Source organism: Pocillopora verrucosa, chromosome 14 (assembly GCF_036669915.1).
Source record: "Pocillopora verrucosa isolate sample1 chromosome 14, ASM3666991v2, whole genome shotgun sequence".
Taxonomy (NCBI): Eukaryota; Metazoa; Cnidaria; class Anthozoa; order Scleractinia; family Pocilloporidae; genus Pocillopora; species Pocillopora verrucosa.
This window is the reverse complement of record NC_089325.1, coordinates 5,912,900-5,930,399: the sequence shown is the minus strand read 5'-3', so window position 1 is coordinate 5,930,399 and position 17,500 is coordinate 5,912,900. Positions and strand designations below refer to the sequence as shown.

The 17,500-nt window shown below is 37.3% G+C and overlaps 3 protein-coding genes and 1 pseudogene across 3 annotated transcripts in view; all 4 read right to left on the bottom strand.

The window, feature by feature from the left end:
* The window catches only part of LOC131771217 (uncharacterized), an 8,693-nt gene extending 4,789 nt beyond the window's left edge, over window positions 1-3,904 (bottom strand). Inside the window, exon 1 of the mRNA XM_066161922.1 lies at window positions 3,862-3,904. The gene's annotated coding sequence lies outside the window, so the exon portion shown is untranslated. The remainder of the gene's footprint in view (window positions 1-3,861) is intronic.
* Window positions 3,905-7,411: 3,507 nt separating this feature from the next.
* LOC131771215 (uncharacterized) lies at window positions 7,412-8,242 on the bottom strand. Its single transcript, XM_059086986.2, has 2 exons — window positions 7,931-8,242; window positions 7,412-7,801 (listed from the first exon to the last, which is right to left on the bottom strand). The coding sequence occupies exons 1-2, from the start codon at window positions 8,240-8,242 to the stop codon at window positions 7,412-7,414; spliced, it is 702 nt and encodes a 233-aa protein (XP_058942969.2).
* A 1,089-nt stretch (window positions 8,243-9,331) lies between these two features.
* LOC131771216 (uncharacterized) lies at window positions 9,332-9,819 on the bottom strand (annotated as a pseudogene).
* A 6,520-nt stretch (window positions 9,820-16,339) lies between these two features.
* LOC131778334 (uncharacterized) overlaps window positions 16,340-17,500 on the bottom strand; it is a 9,706-nt gene continuing 8,545 nt past the window's right edge. The window contains exon 2 of the mRNA XM_059094749.1: window positions 16,340-16,424. Coding sequence (XP_058950732.1) covers window positions 16,340-16,424 — 85 coding nt within the window. The remainder of the gene's footprint in view (window positions 16,425-17,500) is intronic.

The following is a 17,500-nucleotide window of genomic DNA, read 5'->3' as shown; positions in this document are numbered from 1 at the left end:
ACCTATGTAATGGACAATATAGGGTCGTGTTATACGACGCCGAGAAAATGATTAGCACAGATTTATAATGATAAACGATCGAAAAACAAGACGAAAATAATATGGGACAAAAACACGATAACAAATATAAATTATACGCTTAGCAATAAAGACGAAAAGCGAACGAATAATATGGCTCTCGTGGATACGTATCTAAAAATTAAGAGACTCTCTTGTGAAGAGTTGTCAATGCATTAAGATCACTTTAGATATAAATATCCCGTATGAAGAGCAAGACATAAACCTTTTCATCATTATAATCCATCCAATACTTTTTTTCGCACACGATTGGTCTAAACGCATCACGTGATCGAATATGCCCCAGCTAAAACTTGGGAATATCCGAGGATATACCCCAGGGGATATTCCCCAATTTGCAAACCTGACGTCTACTACGATAAAAGAATTAGTTAAGATTTGAAATCAGATAAGGAGCCTTTAGCTACTGTTACAGAAAAAAGGGCCTGTTTGTTTGTTCATAAAGTTGTACCAAAGAACAGTGAAAAGTAAACATCCCTCACAGCAAACAGTTGTTCATAAATATTTTTTCTGCGCATTGCAAACGCATTTGAAGGAGAATAAACAAGCTCACAGTTTTTCTCGAGCATCGCTCCCGGAAAACTATCCACATCTCAAACAGATAATATAATGCCTGCAGAAAAATAACCAAGAATAATTTCGCGCCAAACACGATAAATTTTTATTAACTTACCATTTGAGAGTAAAAAAATGAGATCAAACTATGAGTAAAAAGAACGATCGATAGATTGGGCCCAAACTGAAAATTGCATTCTTTCCCCTTAATTAACCTTTGGTGTTTTTCTCTTTGTTCGAATAAATATTTGGTTGCCTCTTTCAACTTAAAGGCTACTTTATAGGGTGCAACAGCAACAAATTACAAAGAAAGAAAACGTCGTTTTAATAAAAATAAAATCTATTAAGCAAAGCAAACACCTCACTTTACATAGTTTTTTTTATAATCTCGTTCCAAAGAGGGCACCATTGATTCCTTACATTTGGTTAACTTTAGTATCACTATCGAGCTAAACTCTTTAAAGGATTTTTCACAGATACATTTTTTACCTTATTTTTCTAGTTTGAGACGTACACGTTTGAAGGCTATTGGTTTTACTTAAAGCCTTTGTACTAAACAGAGGTGCTTGCGGGTGTTAACTTGACGGTCAGTAAACAAGTCACGTGCGATTCGAATTCTTCAAAGCTCAAAAGCGCTAAGATTTTTAGAGCGCATAAAATGGTGCGATTCATGAATAAATCGCACCAATGAGAGCTAATCAGATTGCAAGGACCACCAGTGATTTCAAAATGAATATAACAGAGGAAGACTGAATATAAACTGTGTGACTTAAATACTTCGAGCTGATGTTTATAATCACCCTGGTTGTTTGGCCAACAAGAACTGTGGAACACGTGCTGAACAATGAAACTTTCTCATTTGCCTCGCGTTCCGAAAGAAGAACGCGACTTTCCGGCATAGGCAGCGATTGGTATCTAAAGCTTTTCCACGTTAATTTCGTTCCCTACACTAGATTAACAATTAGCGCCATGTCCATTGGTTCCCTAATAAATTAAAATTAAACTCTTAATCCTTTAAACAAAGCTGAAGTTCTTTTGTTCTCGCGACCAAACCGATATTTGAAATGCTTTCAACGGACACGAGTCGGACATAATTTGCAAATAAGATTGGCAGGCCTAGTCGCCTGTGTTCTAGAGGAGCTAGTTGTGCTGTAGAGTTAGAATCTTAGCCTTGCAGCCCTCACACTGTACCCTCAGGTCTTCAAGTTTTTTAAAGTGAAGCACTGGTACTACCTGATAACTCAAGAGCAACGTGCACTCACCCTTACTGAGTGATTTATGTAAGCAGCTGTATGAACCCTTTCCGCCTTAGCATCAGTATGCATATTCTCCATACATACTATACTCCATGCATACTATACATTTCCTAAGGTGCTGACAAAGAGAATTTGTTTAACAATCGAGAGCTTCTTAAGTTGGTGATCATTTTCTTTATTTTAGTGACTTTAATGTGTGGTTCAAGAGTGATATTGTAAGGAAAAAATATTTGATCTCAGGGATTAAAGGCTTAAAACATTCCAATATGGAAACCTACTTCCATCACACTGTTTTTTGAGGTCCTGAGATTTTTCGAGAAAGAATTCGAAGCAGTGCAGTACCATCTTTTAATTTACAATGCAATAGATATGTTTACCTTGGTACTGATTTCCCGAGTTTTTTTCTTTAGCCGATTATTTGCTGGGTTGTCAATAAACAATGTCGACTTTGTTGTCTCCAAAGGTAAGCTAATTAAGGCCCGGTTCAAACGTCGAACCAATTTGGGTCGACCCAAACAATTAAGGTCGGCAGTTCATTCAAACGTCGAACCTAATTAAGCCAAGTCAAGCAGACTTACATGTGGGAGTGCCTCGACACATTCACCTTTTTACTACACAGATAACACTGCAAGACAATGACACCCTCAATCTCAGACCTTTCTGGTATTTCAAAATACTTTGGGGATTTAGATGTCGAGTATTGACAAAAGAAACAATAAAACAATGGCTTCGGTCGGAATAAAAGCAAGTGCATAGAAAGTTGTTTCCTGGGTACACGATAAAAAACAATTGTAACTTCGACTGGGTTTGAACCTTTGCCTTCCAGATACCGTTTCGATGCGTCATTACGAAATGAATTGTAATTTCCCATGTTGGTAAAATTTCCGCACAGCCCCATCTTACATTATGCATTCAGTTCTTTGATAGAGCAAACAATGACAAAAACAATACATTGCTATTAGGAAAACTGATTTGTTTTACAATAGTATGGGGCTGTGCGGAAATTTTACCCCCCTTTTTCTCCACAAAGATGATTATCTCCTCTTTTCTGTTTTCACTGAATCTCGACCAATATGGCCTTGATTTATTTCATTTCTGTCTTCATCCTCTGCTTCGAGGCATGGATATAAATCAATCGTTCTTAATCACCATTTGTTTAGCAGAGCTGTTTCATTGGCTGGGATGTGATGAGATTTAGAGCTCATAAAATGGTGCGATTCATGAATAAATCGCACCGATGAGAGCTAATCAGATTGCAAGGACCACCAGTGATTTCAAAATGAATATAACGAAGTAAGACTGAATGTAAACTGTGACAACCTTTCAAATACTTCGAGCTGATGTTTATAATCACCCTGGTTGTTTGGCCAACAAGAACTGTGGAACACGTGCTGAACAATGAAACTTCTTGATTTCCACTTTCACTTCGATTCTAAATTATACTGACATTTGTTTTTATCGAATATTTTGCTAGGAGGGATTCTCATCCATTATTAACTGACCTTGTCGACAACTTTTACGCTCGTCCCGCCTTTTTGTTGCAAAACAAGTTGTGCGCTTATAACAAATATACAAAGCGTGCAGAACTCGGAGTAAAAAGTTAACTTATTTGCTGATTTGGTGGTTTCCACTTTCATTTCCATCCTAAAATATTCTCATCCATTATTAACTGACCTCGTCGACAACTTTTTAATATGGTAGAAAAGCATGAAAAATCTGAACCGATCTAACCTAAAAAAACATGCTTTTGATGTTAAACCAAAAGATCAAAACGTATTCAATTTTATTTTCATGCGAAATTACACACCTTTTACCGCACTAAAATTAAGTCAAAGAGCAACCACGCAGGCTTCTGGAAAAATCCTCAAGCTATTTTAACAGTTAACTAAACTTTGGGTGTAGAAATTACAAGTAGATGACAAACTAAATTGATTTACGTAAAGCAGATGATATTGAAAGTTTCCAAACTGACCTTTAAGCGCGAATGACGTACCCTCTCTCCACTTCAATTTTAAACTTGCCAGTGAGTCAAGCAGACTTACGTGTGGGAGTACCTCGACACATTCACATTTTTTTTATACACAGATAACACCGCAAGACAATGAAACCCTCCATCTCAAACCTTTCTGGTATTTCAAAATACCTTGGGGATTTAGATGTCGAGTATTGACGAAAGAAACAATAATGTAATGGTTTTCGGTCGGAATAAAGGCGCCAAACATTTTCAGTGAGCTGACGCCTTCGATGTAGAATCTCCAGTTTTAAAGCAAACCTCGTGCCGAATTATTCCGTGCTCCATTGAACTACAAGTGTTCATTAAAGCAACATCTTAAAGTAGAGGCTGGTTTTAATCAGTTTCTCCAAGATTACGATTTGCGATTGTAGCTAAATGAATTACAAAGCCCCATGATCGAGGGTAACAAAGGGTCTCTAAGGGAAGTGTGATTAGGGCCAACTTAATATGCGACGTATGATTTTACAGAATGGCGAACGTAAAGTTCTGAAACAGCGTGGGGCGCGATGTGCCTCCTTAAAGATTTTCGACCCGTAAACCATTATAGAAGATACTTTTTCAGCATATAACATTTGTAGGGGTAGAATTTTCGAGGAAATAAATAAAGGCACAGCATGGGCTCTAGGTTCAGAAAAGTACATCAAACGAAGGGCTCGTTTTTGAAGCACGAGGATTTTTTTTAAATGGGTTTTGGCAGCTTGACCCCAAGCCGCCAAACCATATGTCAGATGAGGCAAGATCAATGATTGATAAATATTTAAAAGGGTTGTAGGTGGGACGAAGTGCCTAAGACGGGCAACAACACCAACAGTTCTGCTTATTTTTAATGCAACATTATTTATTTGAAATTTCCAGCTTAAGTTGCTGTCCAATAGGACGCCAAGATATTTAACGTGGTCTTCGCACTGAAGCGTGGTAGGAATTTGAGTACAGTTATCGATCATTTCAATGTTAATCGAGTAGTTCAACTTACGTTGATATGGACGAAAGATAACATAGTTTGACTTTTTAGCATTGAGCGTTAACTTATTTGCATTGAGCCAGTCAGAGACTTTGAGCAGTTCGCTATTGACGGTTTTTTCAAGAGATTTCAAATTAGAGTCAGCATACAACAAGCTCGTGTCGTCAGCAAAGAGATAGAATGACAATTTCGCTGAAGAGTTGTGAATATCGTTAATATAGATTAAGAATAACAGAGGACCAAGCACAGACCCCTGTGGGACACCACATGAGATCATACATTCGGTAGATAAGTTAAAACCCACTTCAGTTACTTGTGAACGACCGAGAAGGTACGAGGCAAACCAAGCATTGATAATTCCTCTGATGCCATAATGATTAAGTTTTTGAAGCAAGATTAAATGGTCGACGGTATCAAAGGCCTTTTTTAAGTCTAAAAAAGATCCCGCAAGTGAAAAGTTTTTGGTCCATATTGTTTTGTATGACATTAACGATATCAATAATGGCATGTTGCGTGGAATGGTTTTCGCGGAAGCCATACTGTGACTTAAATAGAATATCGTTATTACCAAGATAGGATTTGAGGCGGTGGCACATTAATTTTTCAAATATCCGATTGAAAATAGACAGTAATGATATCGGACGATAATTACCAGGCTCAGTCTCATCGTCATTTTTGTACACAGGAACAACTTTCGCTTTTTTCAGTTTGGATGGAAAGATGCCCTTTTGCACAGATATGTTTATGATGATGGAGAGAGGGCCCGAGATAACGCATCTTGCGTCAGTTAAAATACGAATCGGACAAGAGTAGAGACCGTAGGTTTTATTTTTAGGGATCAAAAGTATCTCACGCTCAATTTCCTCTGGCGCAACTGGATCAAAGAAGAAAGAGCTTGGATTATAATTGGGAGACAAGTATTCGGTAAAAAAGCGAGATGAACGAGGTACGCGTGAAGCTAGGTTTTTACCGACCGAAGAAAAGTAGTTATTGAAGATGTTAGAAATCTCAAGAGGATCATTAGTTAAGCTTTTATCATCAGGACGTTTAAGGGAAGAAATGACTTGTTTTCTATTCTTTTTGTCGTTAATTAGCCTATTTATTCCATTCCAGGTGTTTTTCATATTGTTTAAATTTTCAGCAAAGAACGCATGATAATAATTCTTTTTACTCAGTCGAGTAAGACTAGAAATTTTATTTCTGTATATTTTATAATTTACAAGATCACCCGATTGGAGGAGAGAATTTTTTATTTTGATGGATTTTCTAAGGCCACTAGTTATCCATGGTTTAGAGAACTGCTTAAGCTTGCGATTCGAAACAGTCTTTAAAGGAGTATGTTTGTCAACGAGTGCCAATAGTGTATTGTAAAAGTAAGAAAAAGCTGTATCGACATCAAACTGATCGCGAAAGTTAGTTTGGCTTACCAAAGCATCAGAGAGTTCAGAGTTGAACTTGCTCCTGGAATAACCAGAAAAGTCTCTGCGTTTTTGCTTTCCGCGTTTTGGCCGCTGAATAAAATTGTGAGAAATACAGAATTGTGAATAGTGATCGCTTATGTCAGAGATAATATTCCCACTGGTAATTTCAACATCAACTTTGTTTGTTAGAATATTATCAATTAGGGTGACTGAGTTATTGTAAACACGTGTTGGTTTGTCAATAGTTGGGATAAATGAAAAGCTTTGAAGAGAAAGTAAGAAGTCTTGAGCATAACAGGAAGTTTCGGCATGAAGGAGGTTTATGTTGAAGTCGCCCATAATATATATTGATTTATTTGAGGTAATTAGTCTTTCAAGTTTATCATCAAAATATTCTTGGAAACGTTTGGGAGAGTTATGTTGTCTATATATGATACCACAAATGATGTTACTTTTCTGTGGAAGTTGAATTTCGATCCAAAGTGACTGGAAGGCTTCATCAGATACTTTTTCAATGACAGTATATTTCAGGGAATCATTAATATACAAGCCAACACCTCCAGAAGCTAGAGGTGTCGGCACATATTCGAAAACGTATCCAGGTATGCTTGGATTAAAATCCATTTCTTTACCACTGATTATTTTAGTTTCTGAGACTCCTATAATGCTAAATTCGAAATTTAACTCGTCCAATAGATGAACTTGAAAGTTTTCAAGATTTCGCTTAAGACTCCTGATATTATTATGTAAAAGAGAGAAGCTCGAATCACTGACACGACTGGGAAGTTCACTTTTAAATTTGTAGAAACTATATGGGGAGTAGTATCGACTATGGATACGATGATTATAGATACTTACTTATCACTCGGATTGGTGTCTTCAAGTGCGTTTAGCTTGAAAAGATTAAGGTCATAAATGCTAGAGAGTTTTTCTAGGTATTTTTTGGCCGGTAAATGGGAAGGTAAACAATTATTAAATTGACCATGAGCTAAGTTTACATTTAATCCAAAATATGGGAGCTCACGGAATAAAGATAGAGTATCGCGAGAGTTTAGATCGTTAGCACTCATGAATAAAACTAACTATTAAAAGTAGATGATAGTAAATACTTATCGAACTGATAATGTCAGGTGTCCGAGACAAGTCGCTGTAGACTACCAAAGTCCGTTATCTTTATCGGTCGGGAACCTCCACTCTTGCGTAAATAAATCGTGGAATTCTTGGCCCAGCAGAAGCGGTTTTGGTTCTGTTCTTTAAATCTCTTCGCTTCAAACAACAGGTATTGTTTTTTGGGGGTGAGGTGATCGAAGATTCTGACTCTGTCAAGAACACTATCAGCAGACAGACCAATATTTGATGGGTTGACTTGAGAGGCACTTTGTCGAGTTTCCATAACACTCGCTTTTGCAAGGCGTCTTACAAATTTACAGATGACCGGTTTCGGAGCGCCATTTTGCTGCCTCGAGGGGACGCGATGAGCAATGTCAATGTCCGACAGAAACACTTCTGCCCCCATCTCCTGGAATAATTTTACACACAGGGCGCTTGTTTCAGCTGCGGTTTCACTGCTTTTCTCTGGCAGGCCAATTATTTTTACATTAAATTGGTAGCTATATTCCTCAACCTCGTCAATGGCGTTGCCAACACGTGTGACTTCAGCGCTAAGCTTATTAAGACGACGGCTTAATGCCTTGAGTTGATCAACGACACCAGAATTAGACGCTGAGAGGTCGTCGTATTCGTCGCTCAGATATTGTAGACTACGAGACACGGTTTCATCATTCGAAGCATTATTAATGCTATTACCAGACGTAGCAGCTGCTTCAGCACCAAAGGTAATGGCCGAGTCGACCCGAACCTTCTCTTTCAGCTGCGTTATTTCCTTCGAAAGGGCATCGACCTTATCCTTTAAATCTTGATTTTGTTGCTTTAGTGAAGTAACTGACTCTTTTGGCATTATTTCAGTTAAAATTAATAACAAAAAGACAGATAGAAGCGGGAGCTCAAAATGAAACGTCCATCTTGGCTCCTGACCGCTGACCATATCAATTTATATGAACAAACAGACGGAGTTGTTATGGGCTCCCCCTTGGCCCTCTATTAGCCATAGATGATAGCTAGCTAGATAGATTCTTTATTGAAATACATAAAATTCTAATGGCATGTACAAACTTACAATTGAATAATACCTAAGAGCTAATGATAATAATGTTTAAAACATTTAAAAACTATGAACATCATTTGAAATCATATTGTAAAAAGTCTAATAATTTAAACAGTAGTCACTAGGGCGCATGAAGCCTTAATAAAACTATTCTATCTTCTATATGAATGATAGCACATCTCTCTTTTTTTCGTTATTGAGGTGACTCACCAGATCTATGAAAACTTGACCTGAGATAAGAGTCAGACATGTTTGAGATGATTTATTACTTTATTCTGAAAGAGGCACATTGTCCCCCAATATCATATTGTTTAATAATAGTACAACAACTACACCCTATTCGATGGTTTAACATATATTACCCCCATGTTTTGCTAGTTGCATTGTACTTTTTAAACAGGTCACGAGAATATTATGCGTCTAATTAGCATGTAAGAAACGAGTCCTACGAATTCCCTTAAGAACGATTGGTGTAAATCCATGCCTCGAAGCAGAGGATGAAGACAGAAGTCAAATAAATCAAAAAGAAGAAGTTTGATAAGGAATATCTCTTAACCTTGAAAATGACGCGTGGGTCATTTTTTATAACAGTATCATAAACAACGACTTTCTAAGCCCTTTTTGTTAGTTAGTCCCACCTTGTCGTGCTAATGACGGAAGCAATGTACCCTGAGGAAAAAAAAGGGGCGTATTCTTTGACCAATCAGAGTTCTACAGATTACGAAACGTCTAAAAAACATTTCAGATAGACAGTGTGGAAGTAAATGTCTCGAGATCAATAGGCATTCTGCGCGATGGCGACAAAAAACAAGCAATAATGAAGACAGAGGAAATATAGTGACTTGCGATTCCTTCACGATATCAATAATTTTAAGTTTAAAGTTAACGCCAAAGCTCAGTTAAAATAGGAGATAATTCCTTTTCCCTCGACTTCTGTTGCTCTGGCGTCAAAAACTTGAAGCCTTTTATCTCACCGAGACATTTTACAGCCCCACAGTTGCAACGAAATCGCTCTGCAACTTCATATTCTGTCACATTGTAGTCAAACGTGATGTCCTCGCCTCTCTTGATATCACGAGCAGCTATCATGTACTAAAAGACATCCTGGTCGTTAGCTAAGATTGGATGGACATCTTTGCGTTTTTTGTAGATGAATTTTGTTTTGCTGTCACAGGAACGATTCATGTACCTGATCATCCCTTCAGGGTCCACGTGCTTGTTTTTCCAATTTGTACGGTGTATCTAGTAGCCTTCTCGCTGACTCCACCCCAGAGATCAGTCAGGAAGGAACCTTCTTTGATGTCTTCTTTTGCCCGGCAGGAAAGGAAGTTATTTGCGACCTCGACGACTGCCAATCTTTTAGAATGCATCCTTTACTAGCAACTGAGTAAGAAAGAAGTTACCTATGAACATAACATATCATCACTTTTAGGAAATTTACAACGGCTTGAGGAAAATTTTGCAATTGTATGAAGTTCAAAATCGAACGAGTGCACACCTCGAGATCGACTTCAAATCAAAAGAAGCGACCAGGGGTAATCAGCTCGATTAATGGATAAATCGCACTGCTGTAAGCCAATAATATCGTAGCGATCACTAGTACCTTAAAAATGGATGTAACCTATCATGAAGCCGCACAGAAAAAAACAAATCTAGAGCCATAATTTTTTTCCCGATTTAAAAGACAACTCGACGTATACTAACTCTCCTAAGTGACGAGACGTAGCTCCTCGACTATATCCGATGTTTCAAACAAACCTATGGTAAAACAACTGAGTAGTTACGTTCCCCTGTTTCGTTTTTGTTTCTTTATCAGATGCGAACAAGGGCGTAGCCTCATTGAGATTAGTCAGTCAGTTTCTTCAGTATGGTATTATCCAGCTCTCAGTTTGAAAACTAAAAATACTAAACATGCTAAAAAAATTAGTACGCTTGTGCGTTACGATTTGAAAGCTTCCCTCGTTTTTTTTAAATATTCCACGGTGACGAATGTACACCAGCTAACTAATGGAATGCGCGAATTGTTATTTTTATGTTGTTCATTTGGTTCTCGATAAAAGGAAAATAGGCCTAGTTTCCTGTAAATGTTCGAAAACCCCAAAAATTAACTTGACATTTCTTTCCACCAGAAGATGTTACACACTTTCCCCTTAAGAAGGTGAACTCATATTTTTCATCTGTATTCACACAACAACAAAGCAATCTAGCCGAACTTGGCAACATAATAAAACGATAGATTGAGCAGCATTCTTTGCACTAGCAGCGAAGTGGAAAGTAAACATCATCATCATCTGTCAAATACAGAATTAGAGTTAACTCATGAAAGGACCTGGGTGCTCATGTGTCAAGAGACTTATCCTGGTCGAACCACGTGGACGCAATTGTAACTAAAGCATCAAGGTGGTGGGCTTACTAAAATGTACAGTTGGTGGCAACAACAGGGAAATTTTCTCTATGCTCTAAAGTCCTTGGTTAGACCAATCCTAGAATACGTATGCCCGGTATAGTCGCCCTATTTAGTTAAAGATAAGTTGGCAATCGAAAAAGTACAACGAAGAGCATCGAGAATCGCTTTCGGTCAAAAACTACGCGAGATGTCATATGAAGAACGATGTATATTGCTAAACTGGAACACACTTCAGCATCAAAGGGAATACCTCTCTATAGTGGAATGCTACAAGACAGTGTTTGGTCTAAATGGCCTAGACTTTTATGACTATTTCGAGTTTTGTAGAGGTAAAAAACACTAAAGCCAACCATCTATACAAAATACAAACTAAATTAGCTAAAGTTAACTTCTTTAAGGACTCCTTCTTCGTGAGAATCGTCAAAGACTGGAACAGTTTGCCACACCATCTCTTCACTGACCAAATTAGCTTTGACAAATTTAAAAAGAGGCTTAAAAAGATGGATGAAGATTTATTGACACAGAAGCTCATATTCTAATTGTGTATGTTTTCATTTTAAATACCCTTCTTTATATACCATTTTGTACCTGTACTGATGATTTTTACGCGCGTTTTTGATAATTTTTTAATATTTTTAAAGTTCAGTTAGGGGATCTTTTATAGGGATAACCTCGCGGTCCACTTTTTCAAATATGCATCGTGTATCATGTCTATGAGCATATATGTATTTGAATAAAGTATTATTATTATTATTATTATTATTATTATAATTGTGGGTGACAAGAATATCATAAAACATATGCCTGGTTTTGACCTTAATCCCTAACAGTTTTGTATTTTAGAAGTTCCTTTAGTTCTCGTGGTGGTGTTTCCAAGGTAAATCTTCATAAGTATTGACTCTTAAGACACTCGTGATGTTTTTCTCCTTGATATTTCCTCTCATTTTCGAATTTCTTCGTGATTGGCAAACACCTGAACTGAACCATGACCGACAAGGGCCAAGTAATTCTCACAGAAAATTTTTAAAAGATCTTAAAGAAGTGCAATGAAAAGTTTGTGTACACTGTTTATGAGATGTATTATGGAAAAGGACCAACCTGAACTCTTAAACAGACTCCGTTCCCGCAAAAATTTTGGCCTAGTCACTCCTTTCTTTTGTTCTGCACATTCTAAAGTTGTTTCACACCTTTGTTCTCTATATATATCATCGGTGATCTTTTCCTCATTTGCATTTGATAAAAATGACCTGACGCCACCTATGCGTCATGTTCCGATGGGATTGCTCTTTATCCTAATTTTTTTTTTTTTACAAAATCTCTCGTTATCACATGTTTTATGGGAAATTTTTACTTTTAATCTCAGTCAATCTTCTGCTCATAGCTTTGACTTTACGTAAAATGAAGAGATTTGATCTCGTACTGGGAACAACTGACGTTTTCCGCCTCAAACCAACTTGCGCAAAAAGGAAGCTTCTTGAAAGTAAGTCATTTAAAAGTTGTCACAAATTCATTTAAAAAAAAAATTTTTTTAAAGGGTATACAGAGCCCTTAGGGGTTTAATATATCTACAAAGCGCTTTAATGAAAAAATTAAAAATAACACGTTTCTACTTTTATTTTTTTTTAGAGGGCACGGTAACGAATCCTGCAATCTTATTGGTTCTTTACCTGGTCAGTATTTTCCTATCTCTGCCCACGGGCCACGGTAACGCTTTAGTGAGTTTTTAGCGAAGGACACCCGCGAAGGTCTACCGTAACTTTAACAAGTTAGAGGGTAGTTTTTCTCTCAGCCAAGGAATGACAATGCCATGAATAAGTTTCAGATCAGAACCTCACTCTTCGGACATGTATCTTTCGCTTCTTCTGTTGTTTGGAATGGAGTCTAAATACTTCCCGATAAAGTTTTACCTCTCAATCTCTTGAGGAATAAAGTCCTGGAAGCTCTAGGAACATTTTCGTTTTTACACCTTTAATGAGTCTAAATAATATTTTGATCTGACCTGTTTTCTTTCTTGATGGACTAAATTCTCTTAGCGGGCGAATAAAACATGCCATCGATAAATGCATATAATTATATGCATTTATCATAGAAAGGTCGCAAACAAATAAAGCCATGAAAGTAGAATTTTCATTCCAACTGACAAGGGCACCACAAGAACCCATCCTTAGCTACGCCATTGCAATCGTGCTGTGTTGTGAAAGATAAGTCATTGATAGGAAATGATAACATCTTGACTCTTTGAATGTTGTTTTCCATGACTCATTTGCTCGTTTCATGGTTTCGGGTTTATTTTCTACAACATCAATTTTCACATAACATATCTTCGGAAGGAATTTTCTTTCATGGAAGACGATGGAAGAGGGGCGGGGAAAGGCCTCCCTACTTTTTCCTCCCTCCTGTTGACCGTGGCTCACCCGCTAGATACAAATTTCTTTGCCTCTCCAAGCGCACATAAAAACATTGACTACGTAAGCTACATAGGTCGCAGTCCAATTAACCACTTCATGGAATCGGACTGTTAGAGGCAAGCCCTAAAAAGTTTAATTGCGTTCTTCATCCTTTCTGTATAAGCAAAGTATATCCTACATACGCATAGCTTCTCTTCAAGCACTAACCCAGGTAAAATGTCAGGCGGGATATAGGCGGGATCCCGGCAATCCCACCCAGTATCCCAGGTGGGAATGGCGGGATCCCGCCTTAGGTGGTGGGATCCCACCTTTCCCACCTGGGATGAAAATTTGATCCCACCTGGGATCCCGCATTTAATGCGGGATTCCTGCATCCCACCCGGGATCTTAGGTGGGACTTATGCATTCTACCCGGGATCCTGGTCGGGATTTACATATCCCACCTGGGATTCTTTATCCCACCTACAAAAATATTGTTTTGCTGTTTTTATTCTTACAAAACGTTTTTGTGAGAGTTCCAATACTTATGGATCATCCACACACTCTGCAAATATTTGGCATGCGGACAAGACAGAGGTGGTCACTGTTCCCTTTGAGAAAATACACCTTTGAAATGACTTCTTCAATTTGCTCTATTTGAAACTCTGATCTGAAAATATTTTTAAAATTGTAGTGAGAAGTACAAACCGAGTTTCTTTTCATAACTTAATTTCTTAAATGTCCCAATCACTGGACCTCCTAAAAAATATTACTTCTTTATATTTTTGGTGCAAAATACAATTCTCTCTTTACATACAAATGAAAAGACAAGTCACAGTTCGATGAGAGCCAGAGCACAGGCTAACTAGCATCATGTTTTTCGCTGACAAGTTGCCGAGCCATTTCAAGTCATACTCTTGCAAAAATGACCTTGTTTTCTGTAGATGTTATTTCCCAAGAAAACGTAACGGAACTTTCTTCATACTGAATGCCAATATGCATTACGCGGTGCACGAGATTTGAATTTTCCCGTGGTATTTGACGACAATAAAGCAAAATTTTGGTCCACTAGTTATTCGGCTTGTGTAGCACATACTTAGCAACATTAATATCTCATTTGCAATTCTGTTGTTCGCGGAGCAAGTTCCGCGGTAATTATCGAAATTAGGTCATTTATTTCTCGGAAAAACTGAACGGTCTCCATCCAAGGTAAACTTGCATAGCTTAGTATAACATCATCTCTTTAAAGATGTGAACAACAGCCCAGAGGGAGAAATCTATCGGACACGAGCGTTTTATCGGCACCCATTTGCACCATAACACCAGTTTGCCTTTTCTCCACTTTGTTATTTGTACACTTCCTGAGGTACTGACATGGAGAATTTGTTTACCAATCAAGAGCTTCTGTGGTTGGCGACCATTTCCGTTATTTTCGTGACCTTAATGTGTGATTCAGGAGTGATAATGAAAGGAGAAATTTGATTCTAGTCACTCTTAAGGCTCAAATTGATTCCTTTCAAATAAAGGTGCCACTTTTTAATTCCGTGACGAAGTATTTGCTCAAAGAACAAATTTCACAAAGTGAAAACTGTCAAATTGAGGCAAATGCATGGAAAACGATTAACAAAAAACAATTATAACTTAGACTAGGTTTGAACTTGTGCCCTCCAGATATCGTTTCGACGCGACACAACGAAATGAATGGCAAAGTTAATTAATTTATGTTTCAGAAATATCATTTCCATGTTTTTCACAACAATGATTAAAATCTCGTTTCTGATTTCGCCCAATCTCAACCAATTGGGCCTTGAGTTATTTGATTTTGTCTTCATCCTTTGCTTCGAGGCATGGGTATATCTCAATCGTTCTTAATCACCATTTCAACAAATGAACCCGACCATAAACTGAGACCGATAATCTGCAAAGCTTTTTGGTGGACACAAGCCTTTGATAGGTCTAGCGACTGCAAATCTGATTTAATTTAATGAAGGGGTTAAGTTTCCTAGAGAAACTATGGTGCTGCGTCGGTGGGTGAGTATAGCAGGGTAATTGAGTATTATCAATTGAGTTGATAACGTAAATTGGCCACTGTAAAGAGTTAAAAGGCTGACGTTTCGAGCGTTAGCCCTTCGTCAGAAGGTAACGTCCCAAAGGTATCAACGAGTGCCTTTCATTCAACTAAATCTTGTTTTCTCGTCACCATATTCCCACCAATAGCGTAGCTCCATTTTCGGCATATAAACACAAATACAACCCACAATTCCACCAATCGTTCTCGCGAAGGTCAAACGCTCGAAACGTCAGCCTTTTAACTCTTTACGGTGGCCAATTTACGTTATAGACTCAGTTGTTAACATTAAATTACCTTGATTTAAGTTATTAATGGATCGTCTTTTATAGCCAATGAAAGAGTAACCAATGAAGGTGAGCATGAAAAAAAATGATTTAGACCCGCACAGGATTTGAACCCACGACCTTTGCGACACCGGTGCAGTGTTTTACCAACTGAACTAGCAAGCCAACTAGAAGCTGGTTCTTTTATTGGCTCGTAATAAACTCGTGAATTGAAAACTGAACTGTGAATGAACCACTACTAAACATCTCGTTTATTGATGTCCGTGAGCACACATTGGTTACGTTATAACACTGAGAGGATAAATGCTAAAATAGTTTACATCAAAGTTCACACAAAAAAAGAAAAAAGAAAGTTTAAGAGATGCCTTTGAATGGTTTCGGCTTAACTTACAATCTCTTAATTAGCAAAACAAATCTCACAGGACTTCCTCCAGCTAAAAACCATTAACATATTACTGATGCGTAAATTGCTTGTATAAATACCATATCAAACACACTCGTTAAGTATTCCGAATTATTACAAAATACATAAGATGAAAGTAAGCTTCCAATCACGAAAACCTCACCTCCTCTTTCTAGTGAATGCAAACCAGTTTGTCAAGATTGAACGCCACTTTATTCATTTAATCTCCCCTCGGTACACTAATAGTTGTCGTGATAAAGACGAACCCAGACTGAATAAATACATTTAACTGAAGCTGCTGAATGAATCATCAGCCGTCTGATCCACTCCAGTCTCACTCACTCTCGCATCATACGCTTTTCTTCCGCATGGTAGGCTGCAACTTCTTCATCAAACTGGATTCTTTCTTTAAAGGAAAGGGACCTAAAACACAACCGAAATTTTCCTTTTCTTACAAAACTGTCAACCTTATACCAAAGTTGTATTTTCCAGAGGCAAGACACAACTTAAACCGACAGAGTACACATGGAAAACTGCAATATTGACTTGAAAGATTTTTTTAAACTAGAATATCAGATAAGCCTAAATTTTTAAATAAATATGCCCCCAGCTAGGGAACTCAACTGAAAAACAGATGGTAGCTGTAAAAAGAGTGGTAGCAGTAGAAGTAGTCGTAATACTAATAATAATGGTGGTAGTAGTAATGCTACTGATAGCAAGAGTAGTTGTAGTAATAAAAATAGTTGTAGTAGAAGTGGTAATAGTGGTAGTAGTACCCTAGCAGCAGAAGTAATCAAAGTAGTAATAGTAGTGGTAATTGTAATAGTAGTAGTAGTAGTCGTAGTAGTTATACTAGTAGTAGAAGAAGTAGTAGTAGTAGTAATAGTAGTAGAAATAATAGTACTGGTAATAGTAGTAGTAGAGGTAGTAATAGTAGTAGTAACAGTATTAGAAGAAGTGGTAATAGTAGTAGTAGTACTAGTATTAGTTGTAAAATTAGTAGTAGAAGTAGTAGTACTAGTAACAGTTGTAGCAATAGTAGTCATAGTAGAAGAAGAAGAAGTAGTAGTATTAGTAGTACTGCTACTACTACTACTACTATGACTACTACTACTATTCCTACTATTACTACTACTACTACTACTATTACTATTACTACTATTACTATTACTACTACTACTACTACTATTACTATTACTACTACTACTATTACTACTACTATTACTATTACTATTACTACTATTACAATTACTACTACTACTACTACTACTACTATTACTATTACTACTATTACTATTACTATTACTACTACTACTACTACTACTCCTACTATTACTATTACTACTACTACTACTACTACTACTACTACCACTACTACTACTACTACTACTACTACTATTACTATTACTACTACTACTACTACTACTACTACTACTATTACTATTACTACTACTACTACTACTACTACTACTACTATTACTACTACTACTACTACTCCT

Coding starts and splice junctions, on each gene's coding strand:
- LOC131771215 (XM_059086986.2), bottom strand. CDS start 8,242: ATGCCAAAAGAGTCAGTTACTTCACTAAAGCAACAAAATCAAGATTTA. Junction 7,802..7,930: donor TTAGCGCTGAAGTCACACGT/GTTGGCAACGCC, acceptor TTATTCCAGGAG/ATGGGGGCAGAAGTGTTTCT.